Source organism: Hyperoodon ampullatus (genome assembly GCF_949752795.1).
Source record: "Hyperoodon ampullatus genome assembly, chromosome: 15".
NCBI lineage: Eukaryota > Metazoa > Chordata > Mammalia > Artiodactyla > Ziphiidae > Hyperoodon > Hyperoodon ampullatus.
The window spans coordinates 77,628,597-77,649,159 of NC_136928.1; the positions used below are offsets into that span (position 1 = coordinate 77,628,597).

A 20,563-nucleotide genomic window follows, 5' to 3' on the forward strand; every position below is an offset into this window, starting at 1 on the left:
AGCTTTATTTTGAAGGGATAAGAATGTTCCGGAACTAGATGGAGGTGGCAGACATCGTGAACGTACTGAATACCACTGAACTATTCACTTAAAAATGGTTAATTTCATGTTAATTTCACCACAATGAAAAAAAATGATTTCATGAATCCTCTCCTCCCCCCCAAACCCTAAAACAAACAAAAATGCGTATAATTAGAATATGATGCACTGTAGTCCCGTACTTTGACCTACTTCTTTTTCCTGAATAAGCTTAGTCTTTCCCTACCTGTGTCCTTCTGTGCACACTGTGGTCTCCCACTGGAACGTTGTCCTCCACCCATTTTCCACATCCAGGTCTTATCCAGCCATAAGCATATATAACACCGTCAGGCTTCCTTTGATCCTCTTGAACTCCCTTCGTCTTTCTCAAGCCCGTATCCAAAATGATCTCTTGATCCTTTGAAGACTCTTAGCACTTTTATCCATACCTCTTTTTTGGGCAGTTATCAGATTTGACCTTCGGTTTTAGTTAGTTATACCCATTTCTTAGCCATCTATGTGCTTGAGTATAGGGCATGTAATGTCTGATTTTTTTTCTTCTTTCTTTCATAGTGTAAGTGCACAGTATTCATTGACTAAATAGCAGAAGAAACCACACTTTTGAGAAGGTGTAGGAATATTTGTACTATGTCAACTAGTTTTTCTATAGCTTAGACATTCTACTTAGAGCTCAGTGATTCAAAGGATTAATTAGTTCATTCCCTCATTCAGCATTTAACTACTGTGACAGAGGTGGGCACTGATAGACGTGGGAGTACAAGGATGACTAACAGAGTCCTGGATGCAGAGGAACAAATCTTCACCTTGGGTTTAAAATTGGTTTCACAAGAGATACCCATTGTTTAAGCAATCTGCGTGGAACAGTCTAGTCCCAGAGTGTGCAGATTGGCTCTGCTAGACTAGTACTGCTTGTTCATGGTCCTCTTGCTCATCATTAACTTTGATGAAGACAAGCACACTTTGAATTCTCAAAGTGCTTATGCCAATGAGATGACTTCTTTTTACATTTTTTTCTCAAGAGTTCTTGTTAAATTTCTTTGTAATCTATACGTCCTTAAATTTACCCAAGGCTGAATCATAATTGTTGTTGTTTGTGGGGCTTACAGTTTTAAAGTGTTACCCCATACTTTCCTTGTGTACTCCAGAACGTACGTGGGGAGGCACACATGGCATCACGTAAATAGATGCTGGCACGCCTCTGGTGCTGTTGCTGGAGGTGCAGCTGGTGGTTCGGAGCTACTGAAACTTCTAAGATGCCTTGTAATGGTCAAATAAGATTTTAATTTAGTTGATTATTTTCAGTAATGCGTACCTTATTCTAATTTTTTGAAACTTAATTTTTTTTTTATATTTAAGGCCAATCCATTTCTTCGCCTAGTATATAAATAGCCTTTTATGGCAACTTTTTTTCTGATAAAGTTAACAAATTATATCTTCTGTTCCCAGGGTCTGCTCTGAGCGACTTATAGTAGTGGAGAGCAGAAAGTTCTCTCAGGGTATGGAAAGAAATAGCAGTTTTAATACCCTAACGTATAAGCCACTGATAAATTGGTAATAAAACATATATGCTTATTCTGTTGCATAAGATGAAAAAGCACATTTTGACATAAGTACAGCATCACTATTTTTAGGCTTAAGATTTCAGATAACCCCCAATTGATATTTTGTTGTTTTTTTCCCCCCATACTATTGTGATTCTGGAGGTTATGGAATTAACATGGGCCTGGGAAATGTCTGGCAGTGGCTTAATCTCTGTTGTTTTGTGATGCTTGAGAGATCGTGGTGTGTCCTGACGTTCACAAAGGTGGGCAGGACATTGTGTTGCCGTGAGATTAGACTGTGAATGTATTGAATTTGAGGATTGCATGGTTATATTTTTTGACTTAGTACAATAGGTTTTCAGTCATAGAAAGTTAGAACTGGGGATGACACGGAAGTTGTGGAGTCCAACCTCAGAGCTGTGGGAACTGAGACCTGGAGGGTTGCTTGCCTTACGAGCGGCAGGGTAGCTCTTACATCCAGGCTGGTGTTTTATTCACAACAGCATGGCTGTTCTCCCAGCGTGCAGGTGTGCGTGTGTGTGCGTGTGTGTGTGTGTGTGTGTGCACACGTGTGTGTGTGCGTGTGTGTGTGTGCGTGCAGAATTGTTAGTGTTTCCTGCTTTCATTTGTATGAATTGTATGCTTGCCATCACGGTTCTTATTCATGCTACTTTCTTCATTAAACTGAGTCACAGTACTTGCATGTGCACATCTTAGGTATAAGAACAATTGCTTTTCAAGATCTTGGAGAGGAATAGATGTAACTAAGGTGTAACTAAGAGATGAAAGGAAAGCATCATTTCTGTATTTTGTTAAAATAAAATCCAAAGTTCTTGATGATGTTCTCATAATTTTCTTACCTTGTTGATCCAAGAATTTATGTGCCTGTTTTTCAAATTTAGCCAGGCTATGATGACCTTAATCCCGATTGGATACTCTCTACTGAGAAAAGAAAAAAAATCAAAGGTGAGTTTTATGATGTATGATGATTAAAACCTTAAGAGACTCATGTTGTTTAATAAAAGTGCTTTTTAGATGGTATGATATATGTAGGGAAGGGAAAACTTTTCTTTCTACTATCCTAGGTTCTCTGGCTGGGGCTCTGTAAAATGAGATTGACAAAAGACAGATTAATAAGAGAAAAACAAGCAGAAGTTTATTAGCATGTACATTGAGTTTATACATGGGGGTACCCAGGGATGAGTAACTCCGAGGGATGGTTGGAAATTGTGCTTATACAGCATCTAAATAAAGAAACAGTTAATTTTTAGGGAAGTGACAAGACAAAGGAAAAGCAGTTGGAGTTTCTCGGAGTGGCAAATTGTGGGAAGGCAAATATGTGGGGAAAGTAGTGGAAGATAAGCAGTAGTTAGTTATGTAGATTCCTTCGGCGCTGTCTCTGGGCTCTTAAGGGTCTAAATTTGTCTCCAGTGATGAACTCTTGTCCTTCGTGGTAGAGAGCGGAGAGGGGAACAACTTTGTAAATTTATGTCCTACTTTTACGCAAATAGGTAGAGGGCAGGGAGCTTTTTTGTGGCTGCTTCTTCTCAGTGGCCTCTAGCCCAAAATAATCATTATGCCACAGTGGCACATTTTGGGGTGGCATATTTGGCTACCCTATATATAAAAGTCTGTAGATACTCCTGCTTCACTTTGGAAGGGACACCAAGATTTCATAGCACGGGGACAAGGCAACAGATCGAGCTTTCTGACTGTCAGGTGTTAATATTTTGAGTTTTCCCAAGGCTGAGGCAGAGCCTGTGGCATGCAGCAGGGCGCTCCCTCCACAGGCCAGCGTGGAGATGGCACGCTGAGTTCAAAGCTCGTAAGTGTACTCCTTTGTAAGGGAGCATGGAGGGGATAGCAGAAAGGGTTTCCTCAAAGGGTAAACTCTGAGTAGTTATCTTTGGGGCTGGGGTGCCGGAGTGGAAGATGGTAGGTAATGAGAGGTTGGAGGGACGTTTTCTTTTCATACCTCTCCATATCTAAGCATTTAAAAAAATTTTTTTAGCAGTGAGCATGTATTACTTTTATAAATAGAAAAGAAACCCAGTATTTACATTTAATTAAAAGCAATAGTGATTATTTAATTGGTAGATTAAAATTAAAAACAAAAATTAAAATATTAAGAGTTACTTTGAGTAATTGGTTCCTTTTTCTTCAGGTGAAACTCCCCAAGTTAAACACTGCTGAATTTTTAAGTGTCTCCTATAAAATTAGTGATAGTTACAAGGTTCAAAATCTTTATTAAATTATGCTTCTAATTCACATTTAAAGACCCTGAAAGTATTGATTTGTTAATATCATGTGTCATGTTCATGTATACGCTTTTGTTAAATAATCATCTGAAATACTCATTCAGAAAAACATTATTGAGAAAAAATATAATTTGTCAAATTAGAAGGTTGGCTGCATGTTTAAATGATTTGCTCCTTTCCATCCCGCATTACATTAAGCTGTAAGCCTAGGAACACTGCTTTTCATGTTTTCTTGGAATTCCTTATTTATATAGATTGCTTTAGGCTTAAATCGGAAGAAAATGTTGAGTTGTCATGGTTTTTGTTTTTTAATTAAAATAATGAGTTATTCTCATGGAGTTAACCTCCTATTTTATTTTATTTTTAATTTGGCCGTGCTGCACGGCTTCTGGGATCTTCATTCCTCACCCAGGGATCAAACTCGTGCCCACAGCAGTGAAAGTGCCCATTCCTAACCACTGGACTGCCAGGGAATTCCATTAACCTCCTATTTTAAAATCTCTATCTCCTTAGTCAAATGTTTACATATATTGTAAAATTTATGGTGTACTTTGTATGTATTACCTTTAAACCTCGTCAAATCCGTAGTGGAACAAGTAAGGTATAAAAGGGGAATAAAATTATAGTAAATATCATGCTATTTCCTTTTGAATGCCTCAATTTGGTGAACCACAGTTCAGTTCTATCCACCCTCCCCCAACCCCTGCAATTCCTTACTGGTCTTGAATATGTTTTCCTCTTTCTGATTAGTTGCAAGTATAGAGGAGGAAAAAGTTCTTTTTCCTACTACCCTACTAGATTCTCCAGCTGAGGCCCAGTAAATTGGACTAACAAAAAGAAAAAAGCATACACATTTACTTAATATGTTTTAGGGACACAGGAGCCTTCATAAGGAAATGAAGACCTGAGGAACAGTTAAACCTGATCAGTTTTATATTAGGTTGGGTGAAGAGTGAAAGTTGTACAAAGACATGAGAGACAAAAGGGTCTGAGGTAAGGGTAGTAAACTGGGAGGAACTTAGCAAGGCCTGTTTGTTTCCGTTTTTCTTGGCTTCCCTCTGTCTTTGGAGATAAGGATGCTCCTTTCTTCCAGATACAAAGAAGGTACCTCTCACATGAGGATCTTAGGACCTGCTCCAGAGGAAGGTCAGAGTTCTTCCTGAGTCTGCCATTTCTCAGTACACACCTACCTTTTTTTTATATGTTGAAAATGGTGACATAGCTCTGAATATTTTTCATTTTTTGCACAGAAAGACCTTAATATGTTTACCTCTGCATCCCTGGAACTTTGGACTTTGGCAAATTGTTGGCATTCAGATGTTCATTAAATAAATTACCATTTTGTATCTTCTACTTGAGTAAAAATCTGAGTGGTGACTTACATTTGATTTTTTCTTATTATTTGTCATACCTTTAGGACTCACATGGTTTTAAAATTGATTATTGGACTAAGTGTGTTGTATTTAAACCACGTTGATGGATGGATTTGTATTGATTTACTTTTCCCCCCATTAGATAAAGAGTCCTTTTACCCACTGATAGATGTGAATTGGTGGGTGGACAGTGCAGTGATTTTGGCTCGCTGCTCTGGTGCTTTGACTGTTTCGTCGGTGAAGACTTTGAAGAATTTACTGGGAAAATCCTGTGAATGGTTTGAACCATCCCCTCAAGTCACTGCTACCCATGATGGGGGATTTTTAATTTTGGAGGTAATGCTTTCCCTTTTAAAGCAATCAGTGTGTTTGAGGGTAAACATTTATTACCCTCAAAATCTAAATATCTGATTTTAATTTTGGTTATCCCATTATTTAATCTTGTCTTTAAAAAGAAAAATTTGTTATTGGAATCAGAACTTGAGTGCAGTATAAAAAAGATCTATTGTTTAGACAATTTAAAAAAGTGAGTTTGTATAAGAATGAAGAACATTTATAGTCATTTTGCTCTCTGTAAAGCATTTCTTCCTCATTGACATGATGGCTTTTTTCTTTTTCCTGGATTAGTTATCTTAAAAATATAAATAATATCACTACCTAAGAAATACAGTCTTTAACCTATTCCTATGAAATAAGACAGCTTAAAACTTTTGGTTCTTTTATTAAGAAAAACTTGTTTATCATGACAAAAATTTTGAAAAGAGGCTAATATTTTAGAGTTATGTTTTGGTCATTTAAAATTATTTTAAGTCTTTCAAGGTAATGGCCTTCAATAGCCTTCACTTCAGTGCAGACTGACAAATGTCTTCTCCCCTTAAGTTTGGTACCTAGTCTAAAGATGTGCTTTAAAGAGAACCAGGGCTTAAAATCGAAGGCAACTCTGTTAGGTCTGGAATGAAAGTTATCGTTAACAGGCAGCCTTCAGACTCAGAACTTTGGGAAGACGTTGTTTAGAAGCTGGGGGACGTGGAGGAGCTATGCTTGATAAAGCAAATAAATACCTTCAGCTTCATGTTGCTAAATAGATGGAAAAAATCGTCTTTTCACAGCAGGTACAAAAATATCAAAAAGAAAGAAAATAACATTCTCAACTCCTTTATTTCCCTAAAATAATTACCAGGTATATATTTTACAAGACCGTATTAATGACCTATTATTAAAACAGGCTTTAGTTTTAGAGATTTGGAGCCAATAACTTCTGTGCTTATTTCTGGAGCTATTGATGTAGATATATAGCATTTGTTGTTGGGTTTCTTTGAATTCCATTCTTAGTTTTAATCCCACGGCTGATGTAATGAATCAAACCAGAGTAGAATTAAAACTATTTTTCTCATTAGCTCTAAAAACTTATCTTTAGTTCCTCACTATTCATTCAACATCTCCTTTTTCAATTCAGTGCGAGATTAAACTTGCCCCCAAACGATCTCGTTTGGAGACGAGGGCGGGAGACGAAGCTGACGGAGAAGAGCATTCGGATTCCGATCAGGAAGTATCTGCCAAGGCTCGCTACTTTGGTTACATTAAACAGGGCTTGTACTTAGTGACCGAGATGGAGCGGTTCGCACCAGCCCGGAAACGCCCGCGAACCATTACGAAAAACTACCGCCTGGTGAGCCTGCGCTCTACGACCCCAGAGGAGCTCTACCAGAGGAAGGTGAGGGTGTCCCCTTACTATCCACGGTCACAGCGTCAGATTTGATTGGACTCTATTGAGAAAAAACTATTGTTTTTTAATAAAGGAAGAGATTTAAAGAGGGATTGTTATTATCGTTGACATCTTAGCCATGTCAGTGTGGTAAAGCTGCTGAGAATAACGCTGGTCTTTGTGCCTGAGCAGTCACAGTAAGAGCAGTGGATGGGAGGTGAGCTCATGTGGACCGATTGTCCACTTGGTGGCTCCGCCCAGGTTTTCACTCCACTTCGTATGGCCTTCAGCTCTCACTTCCTCTGTGTTGAAGTACAGCTGTCTCCTCAGACTGCAGCAGATGAGGGAAGAACTGCAGACTTGCTTTCTAGTCCGGGGTTTGCCTGGGAAGCAGATTTGATCAACACTGAGTATTCCACGTGTTTGTGCTGCATTGTCACAAGCAGAGTCCTGGAGGAGGAGTCGGACCGCCCTGCGTGTCCTGGTTTTGCCATTTTACTTTATAACCATGGGTATTTCACCTCTGTTTCTCATCTTTTTGTTAAAGCACTTAAAAGAAAGACTTGATCTATCTGCCCCTTGTCACGTTTGTGAGCTTCTGGTGCCGCAGTGCACATGAAGGTGGTTAGGAATGACCTACGCTATCCTCGTTCATTCTGTCATCATATTGACACTACAGATGGCTCGGTAATGTCACATTCATGTTCCATTTCCTTGTCCAAAGATCGAAAGTGAAGAGTATGAGGAAGCCTTGTCTCTGGCTCAGACCTACGGCCTGGATACTGACCTGGTGTATCAGAGGCAGTGGAGGAAGTCAGCTGTCAACATTGCTTCAATTCAGAATTACTTGGTATGTTTAAATTTTGGGGGAACATGCAGTAAAATTCAAACTTATGGAATAACTTTTGGCTGTAGGGCTTCATGTTGGAGTACTTTTCACTGCTGAGTTTTCTATATGAAGTGTTTTATTCTACCTTGAAGAATTATCAGGTTCTGTCGGCCCTGCAGCTGGACGTTGGTGCAGAAGACATGTGACCAAATATTCACTGATAAACCAGCCAACTGCCTGGTCCTGGCCTGATCCTTTCCCTTCATCTGCCTCCGTTAACCTCTGTTCACCTCCATCAGTCAGGGTCCTGTCAGAAGCCAGGAACCACACAGTAATCTGAACAGGAACAGTTTTAATATGGAGAATTAATATTTTCTAGTAACGAGAGATTAACTCTATGAGGGCAAAGAGAACTCTAAGGAATACCCTGGGGCTGAACGGAATGTACCCAAGGAGGGACCAAACTCGGAAGGGAGGGCCCCCCCTGGGCTGGGATTCAGGCTTCATTGGACAAGGAGTGGTTGCAGCACATGGGACGGAAGAGCAGTTCTCTGGAATGCCTGAGGCCACAGCTGGTCCATAGTAGCCAAGGCTGGCAGGCAGGGAAAGGTGGGATGGATGGGCCAGCTGGATGCCTGTTGCTAGGGTGGCCGTGAACTGAGGCTGGGGGGTCGGAAAACCCCAGGGGCTGGTAAGTAGGGAGACCCCCACCAGCATGAAGGCTGGTAGATAAGGAACCGTGGCCAGGACTGAAAAGAAAAAAATTCCCCCTGGAGTGTAGGCGAGCCTAGTTTAGGGAGCTTCCCCTTCAGGTGTCTGGGAGGATTCGCTGGGGAGGAATCTGTCCATGGGAGTGCAGCTGACACTAAGTGGGAAGTTGTCCTCCAAAGGAGGGAGAGGGAAGTAAGCACCACCAGATGTCGCCTGCCGGCATTGCCAAGACAGGAGCAAGAACAGAACCAGCGCACATGTGGACTAGAGACCAGAGCCTCTTCCTCTGCAGTGGCCTCCAGCGCCCTCTGTTGACAAAGCTTAATATCGTGTCAGCCGCAAATGGGAAAGGCTGTTTATCCCATAGCTGGCTCTGAAGAGTACTTTTGAGGCTGAGAGGCAAGAAATAGATAGCTGTCATATCAAGCTTGCCAAATACCCCTTTTTGCTTAAATCCTACAGTTAAATCCTTCCTGCTATGTGCTACCACAGTTAGAGTTACTTTGTTGGCTGTTTATTTGAATCATTGGCACCTTTGTAAGGAAGTAGTTGGATTCATACCTATTTTTAGAAGGTGCTGACTTCTCATGTGACATTTAGGAAGGCAAATACCTTTGCATTTAGGAATATTCTAAGACGTGTTGGGAAATTTTTATAGTAGTTGTTTTCCCTAAAAATTCATGTACATGAGTAATTAAAAATAAATAAAAACGTAATCTGAAAAAGTTGTGTGTAAGAAGTTGATGCTTCAACCAAACGGGAAGATGAACTGTTAATACAAGTAAGATATCAGAATTGAGAGAGCATGAAAGATAACGAAATAAAGGAAGAAGACAAAGTTGCTTGTATTTTCTTTAGAATATTAGAACAGCAAACCTATATTATCTTTCTTTCTTTTGTGACTCAGGACAGTGAGCTCATGAGTTCATGTATATCCACTTAACAGCCTTTTCTGTAACACAGTAGAAAGCAGATTTGGTCTCTGAAGGAGCTGACAAATGTTAGGAGAGACAAATGATGTACATTTTTTATTGAGGGAAATACTTAATTCAGCAAAATAAATAGGCAGTGAAGAGTAAAAGCACTATGCCAGGAATGGTAAAGGGGTACAGGAGTGGCATAAATATGGCCTTCGCTTTTAAGGAGCTTGTAATCTTACCGAGAAGACAAGCTCTATGCCTTCATTATAGAAATGACCATACAAGAGGATAGCAGACAAATGCTGTGGGAACCCAGTGAAGGTAGCAATCATTATAGACTCTGGTTGTGGAAGTCTTCATATAGTGAAGATGTTTTGGGCAGGGATTTGAAAGGATTCAAAGTAGAGCTAGAAGAGAGGAAGGCATTCTTAATGGGACAAGTTGTATGAGCAAATTAAAAGAAAATGAGCATGACTCATGAGGCCAGTGACTAAACCTGGCTTATTCATTGCTCTATTTTCATGGCACACAAAAAGTACTCAGTAAATATTTCCTGGATGAATGGCTCTGTAAGGAAACCAGTCTGTTGGATCTGAGATTCCATGATGGTGAACACTGGGGCATATTGATTAGAAAGATACATTGATTTGGGTTCAGGTGGGAAACCTTGCCAAAGGCAAGAAACTCCTGCAGTGTCCCAGTTGTTACGTGTCAATGACATGGACTGATACGGAGGCCATAGATGTGGAGAAGGGGATGTGAGTTCAGAGACATTTCAGGAAAGAATTGATATGAAGGAATGTGTAAAGGAATGTGTAGGGTATGAGTCAGATTTTACCCTAAATTTGTATCCACAAGGACTCTTTCTAGGAAGAGGGCAAGTCAGGAATTTTGAATGGAGTCAGAGGAAGCTGTTGGGAGGGAAGTACCTATAGGCCCTTCGTCTTTCCAAGGAACAACATACCATGACTTTTTATGATTAAATTATCAACTGTGCTTTGGAGTACATCTCATGGTCAAGTAAATACAGAACCTTGACGTGCTATGCCTCATTAGTTTTGTTTCAAAGTTAAGCATGTTTGTTACAAGAAGATAAATCTTGCCTTCTTTATTTTCCACTCTTCTATACAGCCCAGGTGCAAACTAAAGAGCAACTAAAAGTTTGGAAAGAGCTTTTTATGTTTCCAAAAAAGAGTACTGAGCTTTGTGTTTCAGTGTGTTTCATTAGACGAAGAAAGAAAGCAGTTGGAATCACATGCCCTATACCCAGTCCTAATCACTGTTAGGAAAGTAGCTTTTTAATGTTGAGATGCTCTAGCAGCTGCTTGTGGCCAAGGTTTCAGGTAGCTCTACCCTCTTACGTATAGCTTTATAATTATAGAAGGCAGTTCTCAGGTGCTCTCAGATGTCATGATTACTTTAATGCCTCTGTTTTTTAATTTTCTCTATATCCAGAGTAAAATAAAGAAACGATCCTGGGTTCTTCATGAGTGCTTGGAAAGAGTTCCTGAAAATGTGGATGCTGCAAAAGAACTGCTTCAATATGGATTAAAAGGCACAGACCTGGAGGCTCTTTTAGCCATAGGGAAAGGAGCAGATGATGGCAGGTTGGTTCCGGAAAGATGTGGATAGAAGTAAAGGTGACTTTGTGAAAACTTGTAAGCTGAGACATTGGAAAGGGTAAACTTTTCTTTATTTAGGTGATTCTGCAACGAAGCAGTTGCCTTTGATTAATACTTTTTTATCTGAGGTCAGTTTTCTTTCCTTTAAGTTAAATACGTTTACATATGATAACTTGATGGTAAGGAAAGAGCAAATTCTACAAACATTTATTGAATGCTGGCCGTTTCTAAGCTGTGAGGTTAAGGCGGCATGCGCCTAGGTGCGCTTACCGGTGAATTGAACCACCGTACGCAAGTCTGAGCTTCATTCACTTACCTTGTCGGTAGCATTGTGTCCTTCTTCAGAGAATTACCTTGATTAAGTTATATATCTTGTGAAAGCACCCATAAACTTTTTTTTTGAATTTTATTTTATTTATTTTTTTAAATGGCAGGTTCTTATTAGGTACCCATTTTATACATATTAGTGTCTACATGTCAATCCCAATCTCACAATTCATACCACCACCACCACCACCCCCTGCCACCTTCCCCCCTTGGTGTCCATACGCTTGTTCTCTACATCTGTGTCTCAATTTCTGCCCTGCAAACCGGTTCATCTATACCATTTTTCTAGGTTCCAAATATATGCATTAATATACGATATTTGTTTTTCTCTTTCTGACTTACTTCACTCTGTATGACAGTCTCTGGGTCCATCCACGTCTCTACAAATGTCCCAACTTCGTTCCTTTTTATGGCTGAGTAATATTCCATTGTATATATGTACCACATCTTCTTTATCCATTCGTCTGTCGATGGGCATTTAGGTTGCTTCCATGTCCTGGCTATTGTAAATAGTGCTGCAGTGAACATTGGGGTGCATGTGTCTTTTTGAATTATGGTTTTCTCAGGGTATATGCCCAGTAGTGGGATGGCTGGGTCACATGGTAGTTCTATTTTTAGTTTTTTAAGGAACCTCCATACTGTTCTCCATAGTGGCTGTATCAATTTACATTCCCCCCAACAGTGCAAGAGGGTTCCCTTTTCTCCACACCCTCTCCAGCATTTGTTGTTTGTAGATTTTCTGATGATGCCCATTCTAACTGGTGTGAGGTGATACCTCATTGTAGTTTTGATTTGCATTTCTCTAATAATTAGTGATGTTGAACAGCTTTTCATGTGCATCTTGGCCATCTGTATGTCTTCTTTGGAGAAATATCTATTTAGGTCTTCTGCCCGTTTTTGGATTGGGTTGTTTGTTTTTTTAATATTGAGCTGCATGAGCTGTTTATATATTTTGGAGATTAATCCTTTGTCCGTTGATTCATTTGCAAATATTTTCTCCCATTCTGAGGGTAGTCTTTTCATCTTGTCTGTAGTTTCCTTTGCTTTGCAAAAGCTTTTAAGTTTCATTAGGTCTCATTTGTTTATTTTTGTTTTTATTTCCATGACTCTAGGAGGTGGATCAAAAAAGATCTTTCTGTAATTTATGTCAAAGAGTGTTCTTCCTATGTTTTCCTCTAAAAGTTTTATAGTGTCCGGTCTTACATTTAGGTCTCTAATCCATTTTGAGTTTATTTTTGTTAATGGTGTTAGGGAGTGTTCTAATTTCATTCTTTTACATGTAGCTTTCCAGTTTTCCCAGTACCACTTATTGAAGAGACTGTCTTTTCTCCGTTGTATATCTTTGCCTCTTTTGTCATAGATTAGTTGAGCATAGGTGCGTGGGTTTATCGCTGGGCTTTCTATCCTGTTCCATTGATCTATATTTCTGTTTTTGTGCCAGTACCATATTGTCTTGATTACTGTAGCTTTGTAGTATAGTCTGAAGTCAGGGAGTCTGATTCCTCCTGCTCCATTTTTTTCCCTCAAGACTCCTTTGGTGATTCGGGGTCTTTTGTGTCTCCATACAAATTTTAAGATTTTTTGTTCTAGTTCTGTAAAAAATGCCATTGGTAATTTGATAGGAATTGCAGTGAATCTGTAGATTGTTTTGGATAGTAGACTCATTTTCACAATATTGATTTTTCCAATCCAAGAACATGGTATATCTCCGCATCTGTTTGTATCATCTTTAATTTCTTTCATCAGTGTCTTATAGTTTTCTGCATACAGGTCTTTTGTCTCCCTAGGTAGGTTTATTCCTAGGTATTTTATTCTTTTTGTTGCAATGGTAAATGGGAGTGTTTCCTTAATTTCTCTTTCAGATTTTTCATCATTAGTGTATAGGAATGACAGAGATTTCTGTGCATTAATTTTGTATCCTGCAACTTTACCAAATTCATTGATTAGCTCTAGTAGTTTTCTGGTGGCATCTTTAGGATTCTCTATGTATAGTATCATGTCATCTGCAAACAGTGACAGTTTTACTTCTTTTCCAATATGTATTCCTTTTATTTCTTTTTCTTCTCTGATTGCCATGGCTAGGACTTCCAAAACTATGTTGAATAATAGTGGTGAGAGTGGACATCCTTGTCTTGTTCCTGATCTTAGAGGAAATGATTTCAGTTTTCCACCACTGAGAATGATGTTTGCTGTGGGTTTGTCATATATGGCCTTTATTATGTAGAGGTAGGTTCCCTCTATACCCACTTTCTGGAGAGTTTTTGTCATAAATTGGTGTTGAATTTTGTCAAAAGCTTTTTCTGCATCTATTGAGATGATCATATGGTTTTTATTCTTCAATTTGTTAATATGGTGTATCACATTGATTGATTTGCATATATTGAGGAATCCTTGCATCCCTGGGATAAATCCCACTTGATCATGGTGTATGATCCTTTTAATGTGTTGTTGGATTCTGTTTGCTAGTATTTTGTTGAGGATTTTTGCATCTATATTAATCAGTGATATTGGTGTGTAATTTTCTTTTTTTGTAGTATCTTTGGTTTTGGTATCAGGGTGATGGTGGCCTCGTAGAATGAGTTTGGGAGTGTTCCTTCCTCTTCAGTTTTTTGGAAGAGTTTGAGAAGGATGGGTGTTAGCTCTTCTCTAACTGTTTGATAGAATTCACCTGTGAAGCCATCTGGTCCTGGACTTTTGTTTGTTGGAAGGTTTTTAATCACAGTCTCAAGTTCAGTGCTTGGGATTGGTCTGCTCATATTTTCTATTTCTTCCTGGTTCAGTCTTGGAAGGTTATACCTTTCTAAGAATTTGTCCATTTCTTCCAGGTTGTCCATTTTATTGGCATAGAGTTGCTTGTAGTAGTCTCTTACGATGCTTTGTATTTCTCTGGTGTCTGTTGTAACTTCTCCTTTTTCATTTCTAATTTTATTGATTTGAGTCCTCTCCCTCTTTTTTCTTGATGAGTCTGGCTAATGGTTTATCAATTTTGTTTACCTTCTCAAAGAACCAGCTTTTAGTTTTATTGATTTTTGCTATTGTCTTCTTTGTTTATATTACATTTATTTCTGCTCTGATCTTTATGATTTCTTTCCTTCTACTAACTTTGGGTTTTGTTTGTTCTTCTTTCTCTAGTTCCTTTAGGTGTAAGGTTAGGTTGTTTATTTGAGATGTTTGCTGTTTCTTCATGTAGGATTGTATTGCTATAAACTTCCCTCTTAGAACTGCTTTTGCTGCATCCCATAGGTTTTGGATCGTTGTGTTTTCATTGTCATTTGTCTCTAGGTATTTTTGGATTTCCTCTTTGATTTCTTCAATGATCTCTTGATTATTTAGTAATATATTGTTTAGCCTCCATGTGTTTATGTTTTTTACGTTTGTTTCCCTGTAATTGATTTCTAATCTCATAGCATTGTGGTAGGAAAAGATGCTTGATATGATTTCAGTTTTCTTAAACTTACTGAGGCTTGATTTGTGACCCAAGAAGTGATCTATCCTGGGGAATGTTCTGTGTGCACTTGAGAAGAAAGTGTAATCTGCTCTTTTTGGATGGAATGTCCTATAAATATCAATTAAATCTCTCTGGTCTATTGTGTCATTTAAAGCTTGTGTTTCCTTATTAATTTTCTGTTTGGAAGATCTGTCCATTGGTGTAAGTGAGGTGTTAAAGTCCCCCACTATTATTGTGTTACTGTTGATTTCCTCTTTTAGAACTGTTAGCAGTTGCCTTATGTACTGAGGTGCTCCTATGTTGGGTGCATATATATTTATAATTGTTATATCTTCTTCTTGGATTGATCCCTTGATCATTATGTAGTGTCCTTCCTTGTCTCTTATAACATTCTTTATTTTAACGTCTGTTTTATCTGATATGAGTATTGCTACTCCAACTTTCTTTTGATTTCCATTTGCATGGACTGCCTTTTTCCATCCCCTCACTTTTAGTCTGTATGTGTCCCTAGGCCTGAAGTGGGTCTCTCGTAGACAGTATATATATGGGTCTTGTTTTTGTATCCATTCAGCGAGCCTGCGTCTTTTGGTTGGAGCATTTAATCCATTCACGTTTAAGGTAATTATCGATACATATGTTCCTATTACCATTTTCTTAATTGTTTTGGGTTTGTTTTTGTAGGTCCTTTTCTTCTCTTGTGTTTCCCACTTAGAGAAGTTCCTTCAGCATTTGTTGTAGAGCTGGTTTGGTGGTGCTGGTGCTGTTATCTTTTGCTTGTCTGTAAAGCTTTTGATTTCTCCATCAAATCTGAATGAGATCCTTGCCAGGTAGAGTAATCTTGGTTGTAGGTTCTTCCCTTTCATCAGTTTAAATATGTCATGCCACTGCCTTCTGGCTTGTAGAGTTTCTGCTGAGAAGTCAGCTTTTAACCTTATTGGACTTCCCTTGTATGTTATTTGTCATTCTTCCCTTGCTGCTTTCAATAATTTTTCTTTGTCTTTAATTTTTGCCAGTTTGATTACTGTGCGTCTCGGCATGTTTCTCCTTTGGTTTATCCTGTATGGGACTCCCTGCCCTTCCTGGACTTGGGTGGCTGTTTCCTTTCCCATGTTAGGGAAGTTTTCGACTATAATCTCTTCAAATATTTTCTCGGGTCCTTTCTCTCTCTCTTCTCCTTCTGGGACCCGTATAATGCGACTGTTGTTGCGTTTAATGTTGTCCCAGAGGTCTCTTAGGCTGTCTTCATTTCTTTTCATTATTTTTTCTTTATTCTGTTCCGCAGCAGTGAATTCCACCATTCTGTCTTCCAGGTCACTTATCTGTTCTTCTGCCTCAGTTATTCTGATATTGATTCCTTCTAGTGTATTTTTCGTTTCAATTATTGTATTGTTCATCTCTGTTTGTTTGTTCTTTAATTCTTCTAGGTCTTTGTTAAACATTTCTTGCATCTTCTCAATCTTTGCCTCCATTCTTTTTCCGAGGTCCTGGGTTATCTTCACTATCATTATTCTGAATTCTTTTTCTGGAAGGTTGCCTATCTCCACTTCATTTAGTTGTTTTTCTAGGGTTTTATTTTGTTCCTTCATCTGGTACATAGCCCTCTGCCTTTTCATCTTGTCTGTCTTTCTGTGAGTGTGGTTTTTGTTCCACAAGCTGCAGGATTTTAATTCTTCTTGCTTCTGCTGTCTGCCCTCTGGTGGATGAGGCTGTCTAAGAGGCTTGTGCCTGATGGGAGGGACTGGTGGTTGGTAGAGCTGGGTGTTGCTCTGGTGGGCAGAGCTCAGTAAAAGTTTAATCTGCTTGTCTGCTGATGGCTGAGGCTGGGTTCCCTTCCTGTTGGTTGTTTGGCCTGAGGCGACCCAGCACTGGAGTCTACCCGGGCTCTTTGGTGGGGCTAATGGTGGACTCTGGGAGGGCTCACGCCAAGGAGTACTTCCCAGAACTTCTGCTGCCAGTGTCCTTGTCCTCATGGTGAGACACAGCCACCCCCTGCCTCTGCAGGAGACCCTCCAACACTAGCAGGTAGGTCTGCTTCAGTCTCCTATGGGGTCATTGCTCCTTCCCCTGGGTCCTGATGCACACACTACTTTGTGTGTGCCCTCCAAGAGTGGAGTCTCTGTTTCCCCCAGTCCTGTCAAAGTCCTGCAATCAAATCCTGCTAGCCTTCAAAGTCTGATTGTCTAGGAATTCCCCCTCCTGTTGCCAGACCCCCAGGGTGGGAAGCCTGACCCTGGGAGGGGCTCAGAACCTTCACTCCAGTGGGTGGACTTCTGTGGTATAAGTGTTCTTCAGTTTGTGAGTCACCCACCCAGTGGTCTTGGGATTTGATTTTATTGTGATTGTGCCCCTCCTACCGTCTCATTGTGGCTTCTCCTTTGTCTTTGGAGGTGGGGTATCTTTTTTGGTGAGTTCCAGTGTCTTTCTGTCGAGGATTGTTCAGCAGTTTGTTGTGATTGCGGTGCTCTCGCAAGAGGGAGTCACCTCATAAGCTCTTAAGCACCCTACAAATGTCAGTTAATAACAGTAATAAAGTTATTTGACAAGGGCTGCTGTTCATCAAACATTTGGAACTTTTGGGAGGATATAAATGTGATAGTGTATTTGATAAGTAATTTAAATGAGACTGACATTCATTACCATTTTAAGACCTTAAATAGAAGTGATTCACATTGTAAACTCTGGGCAACGTTTTCTTCATAGGCTGTTTCACATTGGGTGACTATAACCTCCCATGTTTTCCTAAGCAGTTTTCATTTTCTTGATATTCAGAGTTTCCACATGTGATGATTACTGACGACTTTTTGCCCATTCTATGGATATAAATGAAAGAATCCTTTGCTTATAATAAATAGCAAAAGCTTTCTTTCAAATAATTGCTTGTTTCTGTTTCTGCAGAAACCAATGTAATAAAATCAAAGTAGGAGAAGGTACTTCACTATATGAAATTTTAAAAAATACACAGATTTGGGTTTTCTTTTTTTCTCACAGATTTACACTACTTGGTGAAATAGACATAGACAGTATCTCCTATGAGGAGCTTTCCCCACCTGATGAAGAGCTTGCCGAGAAGAAAAAGGAGAAGGAGCTCAGGAAGAGACAAGAGCTACTTAAATTAGTGAACTTTTCAAAGTAAATGATTTATTACTGTTCATTTGGTAATTTCTTTAAAATAACTAGTAATCTGAGTGTGTTCTTTACCAGTGACAATTACTGTACATTATTTCAGCAGGTTAAATCAAATGCATTTAGTATTGTTTTACCCTTGTGCTTTTGTGTACTGTTCCATGAATTTGAGACTTAATGGAATATTGATCATTTTTATTCTATTTTAGATCTTAGAGAAATGTGCTTGTAGGTAAATATAAGTGGCCTAATACAGTTGTTCAAAACAGGTTAACACTGGAACAAAAGGAACTTTGCCGTTGTAGACTGAAATTATTAACCTACTTAGATCGACTTGCAACATATGAGGTAAGTAGTAGTTTTAATCAAACCAATTATGTTCATTTGATCTGTCATTGTACGTGCTGAGGCTGCCTTCATATCTGATATTCTTGGTCTTTAGAACTATTTATGTGGGAAAACTTCATTTTGTATAGAAGCAGTTTCTCTTATACATCGGTTTTGGTAAAATTTAGAGATTCACGAAAGGCCAGAGTTGCTTTGTTAGTCTAGGGAGTAGAAATGCGTTAGCCATCTCAGAGCATCTATGTTTCCTAGATTTATGATCCTTTTCATTTACCTTTATTTTACATTTAAACTTTAGGTTATGACATATAACTGTCTATAGTACCAAATTCAGTATACACTGGGTTTTAATAATCCTAATATGAATATTTCTGACTTGTTTAATTTTAATGATTTATTAGTGGTTTGGATTTAGTTGGTTAAACTTTGATGCTAATTACGGCCAGAGTTAGTCACTTGAACTTAAAGCATACTTCAAAATTGTTTCTTCGGGACCACAAGCACAAATATCCCATGTTGGGCATTTCAGTAGCACTCTGTACCATGAAATTTAAGTATTGTTAAAGGCGTGAGAAGCATTTCGTAAAATAGACATAGTTTAGATTGCTTTTTCACATGACCCTCATAGCTTACATTACCCAGGATTTAGTATAAATTTCCCACCTTTGAAATTTGACTTCATTTGCAGTTTACTTCCTCCATCTGTCTCAGCCTCCCTTCTGTGGGCACACCGTGGCTTTTGGTATTGGCGCATAGTAGGGACTCAGTAAACATCACATCTGATAACATGATGCCCGTCCCCATAGTAATGGAGGTACTTAGTACTTGTGATGCCTGCAGGCAAATAAAAGCATTTGATTCTCCAGCTGTTAATAGAATAGAATGTTTTCAAACAAAATACTAGTGACAAAAGAGGACTATTTCTCTGGTTATTAGTAAACATGATAATTAGTATATCACTTCATACAAACAAGTTACAAAACATTCCTAATAGTTTTATCTGTAGTACAACTAGTTTGACTGTTGGATGGTCATATTATTTTAAAGCATATCCTTTTATTATGTCCGAGTTCTGTGATATTGACGTAATATATAAAACCATGTTGTGAATTACTGATGTTGGTACAGATATAGTTTATTATTTTTTATACTTAGCTTTAGTTTCACTGATGAGATCTTAAAAAGAAAAAGTTCCATAAAATATTCAGAGTTTCACATTCCAGTTAATTTTATTTTATTATTTTTTAGTTATTGAATTGCTATTTCCTATTTGACAGTAGTAAGTGCATTTATTATTACATGGTAATAGTGAAATTTAAAGTATTTGTTGAGCCCACAAAAATGGAATTAAGTTAAGCTTTTGAAAAGTAGGTGAAGTTGATGAACTTGGCCGTTAAAACTTAGAAACGAAGATGTTCTGATACAGTGACTAACCAGCTAGATAGTGGTAAAGATAGTCCTTGCATTTTAATCGTAGGGCATGGCTTATTTTATTAATTCTGTGATAAATTAGATAAAAATGGATTTATTTAAATTTTACACGAGTTCCTACTGTGTGCCAAATATTATGCCAGTGCTGGTGGTAGAGAGATGAACAAGGAATAGTCCTTGTGGAGTCCTCATTATATGGGCAATAAGTGACGATAATGAAGATATGAAGAATTGATGAGGGAGCATAACGGAGCAAAACATTAAAGTTTTCCTGGGATGTCCAAGAAGACTATGTAGGAAGTGATATTTCAGCCAGTCATTAAAAAAAGGGAGGCTGACTTAGGGGGCTATGGGACTACTATGCGGGGGGGTGGGATGCAAGCATAGAAGCTCCATAAGGGTAAGGGTCTTGTCCTGTTTGCTGCAGTATCACCAGAGCTCAGAATGAGACCTGGCTTGTTGAGGAGCTCAGGAAATATTTGAAGATATCAGTAGTTCAGAGAATACCTTAAAAAATACCAACATATTTGTTGAGGACTTACTGTTTGCCAGCCAGTGTCTTAGGTACTTAATTCAGATTATTTCTTGACAGCCCTCTGAGGCAGGTATTGTTATCCTCTCAGTTTTATGGATGTGAGGCTTAGAGAAGGTAGGTATTTTGTCTAAATAAATAGGAAGCAAGAACCTCCTCTGAACATCCTCTTTCTTCCCTCTTTCCTATCTCAGTAAGTTAATGTAGTTAACAGATATTTATTGGCTGTTTATTATGTGAAAGCCAGCATGCTAGGTATCTGGGGTTCAGCATAAACACAAGAGAAATGAGCCTGAAGTCATGCGCTGCAGTGGGGAGATGTACACTTGCCGTTGCCATGGCTAGCTGCTGTTTATTCT

At 38.8% G+C, this 20,563-nt stretch overlaps 1 protein-coding gene across 3 annotated transcripts in view; it reads left to right on the top strand.

Annotated features, from left to right (window-relative positions):
- Window positions 1-20,563, top strand: part of NBAS (NBAS subunit of NRZ tethering complex) — a gene marked incomplete at its 5' end in the record, with an annotated part of 354,840 nt that overhangs the window by 82,854 nt on the left and 251,423 nt on the right. For all 3 annotated transcript variants that reach the window (XM_079721535.1, XM_079721536.1, XM_079721537.1), the window contains 7 exons: window positions 2,483-2,546; window positions 5,354-5,547; window positions 6,668-6,925; window positions 7,641-7,766; window positions 10,832-10,983; window positions 17,762-17,902; window positions 18,166-18,244. In XM_079721535.1, coding sequence (XP_079577661.1) covers window positions 2,483-2,546; window positions 5,354-5,547; window positions 6,668-6,925; window positions 7,641-7,766; window positions 10,832-10,983; window positions 17,762-17,902; window positions 18,166-18,244 — 1,014 coding nt within the window. The remainder of the gene's footprint in view (window positions 1-2,482; window positions 2,547-5,353; window positions 5,548-6,667; window positions 6,926-7,640; window positions 7,767-10,831; window positions 10,984-17,761; window positions 17,903-18,165; window positions 18,245-20,563) is intronic.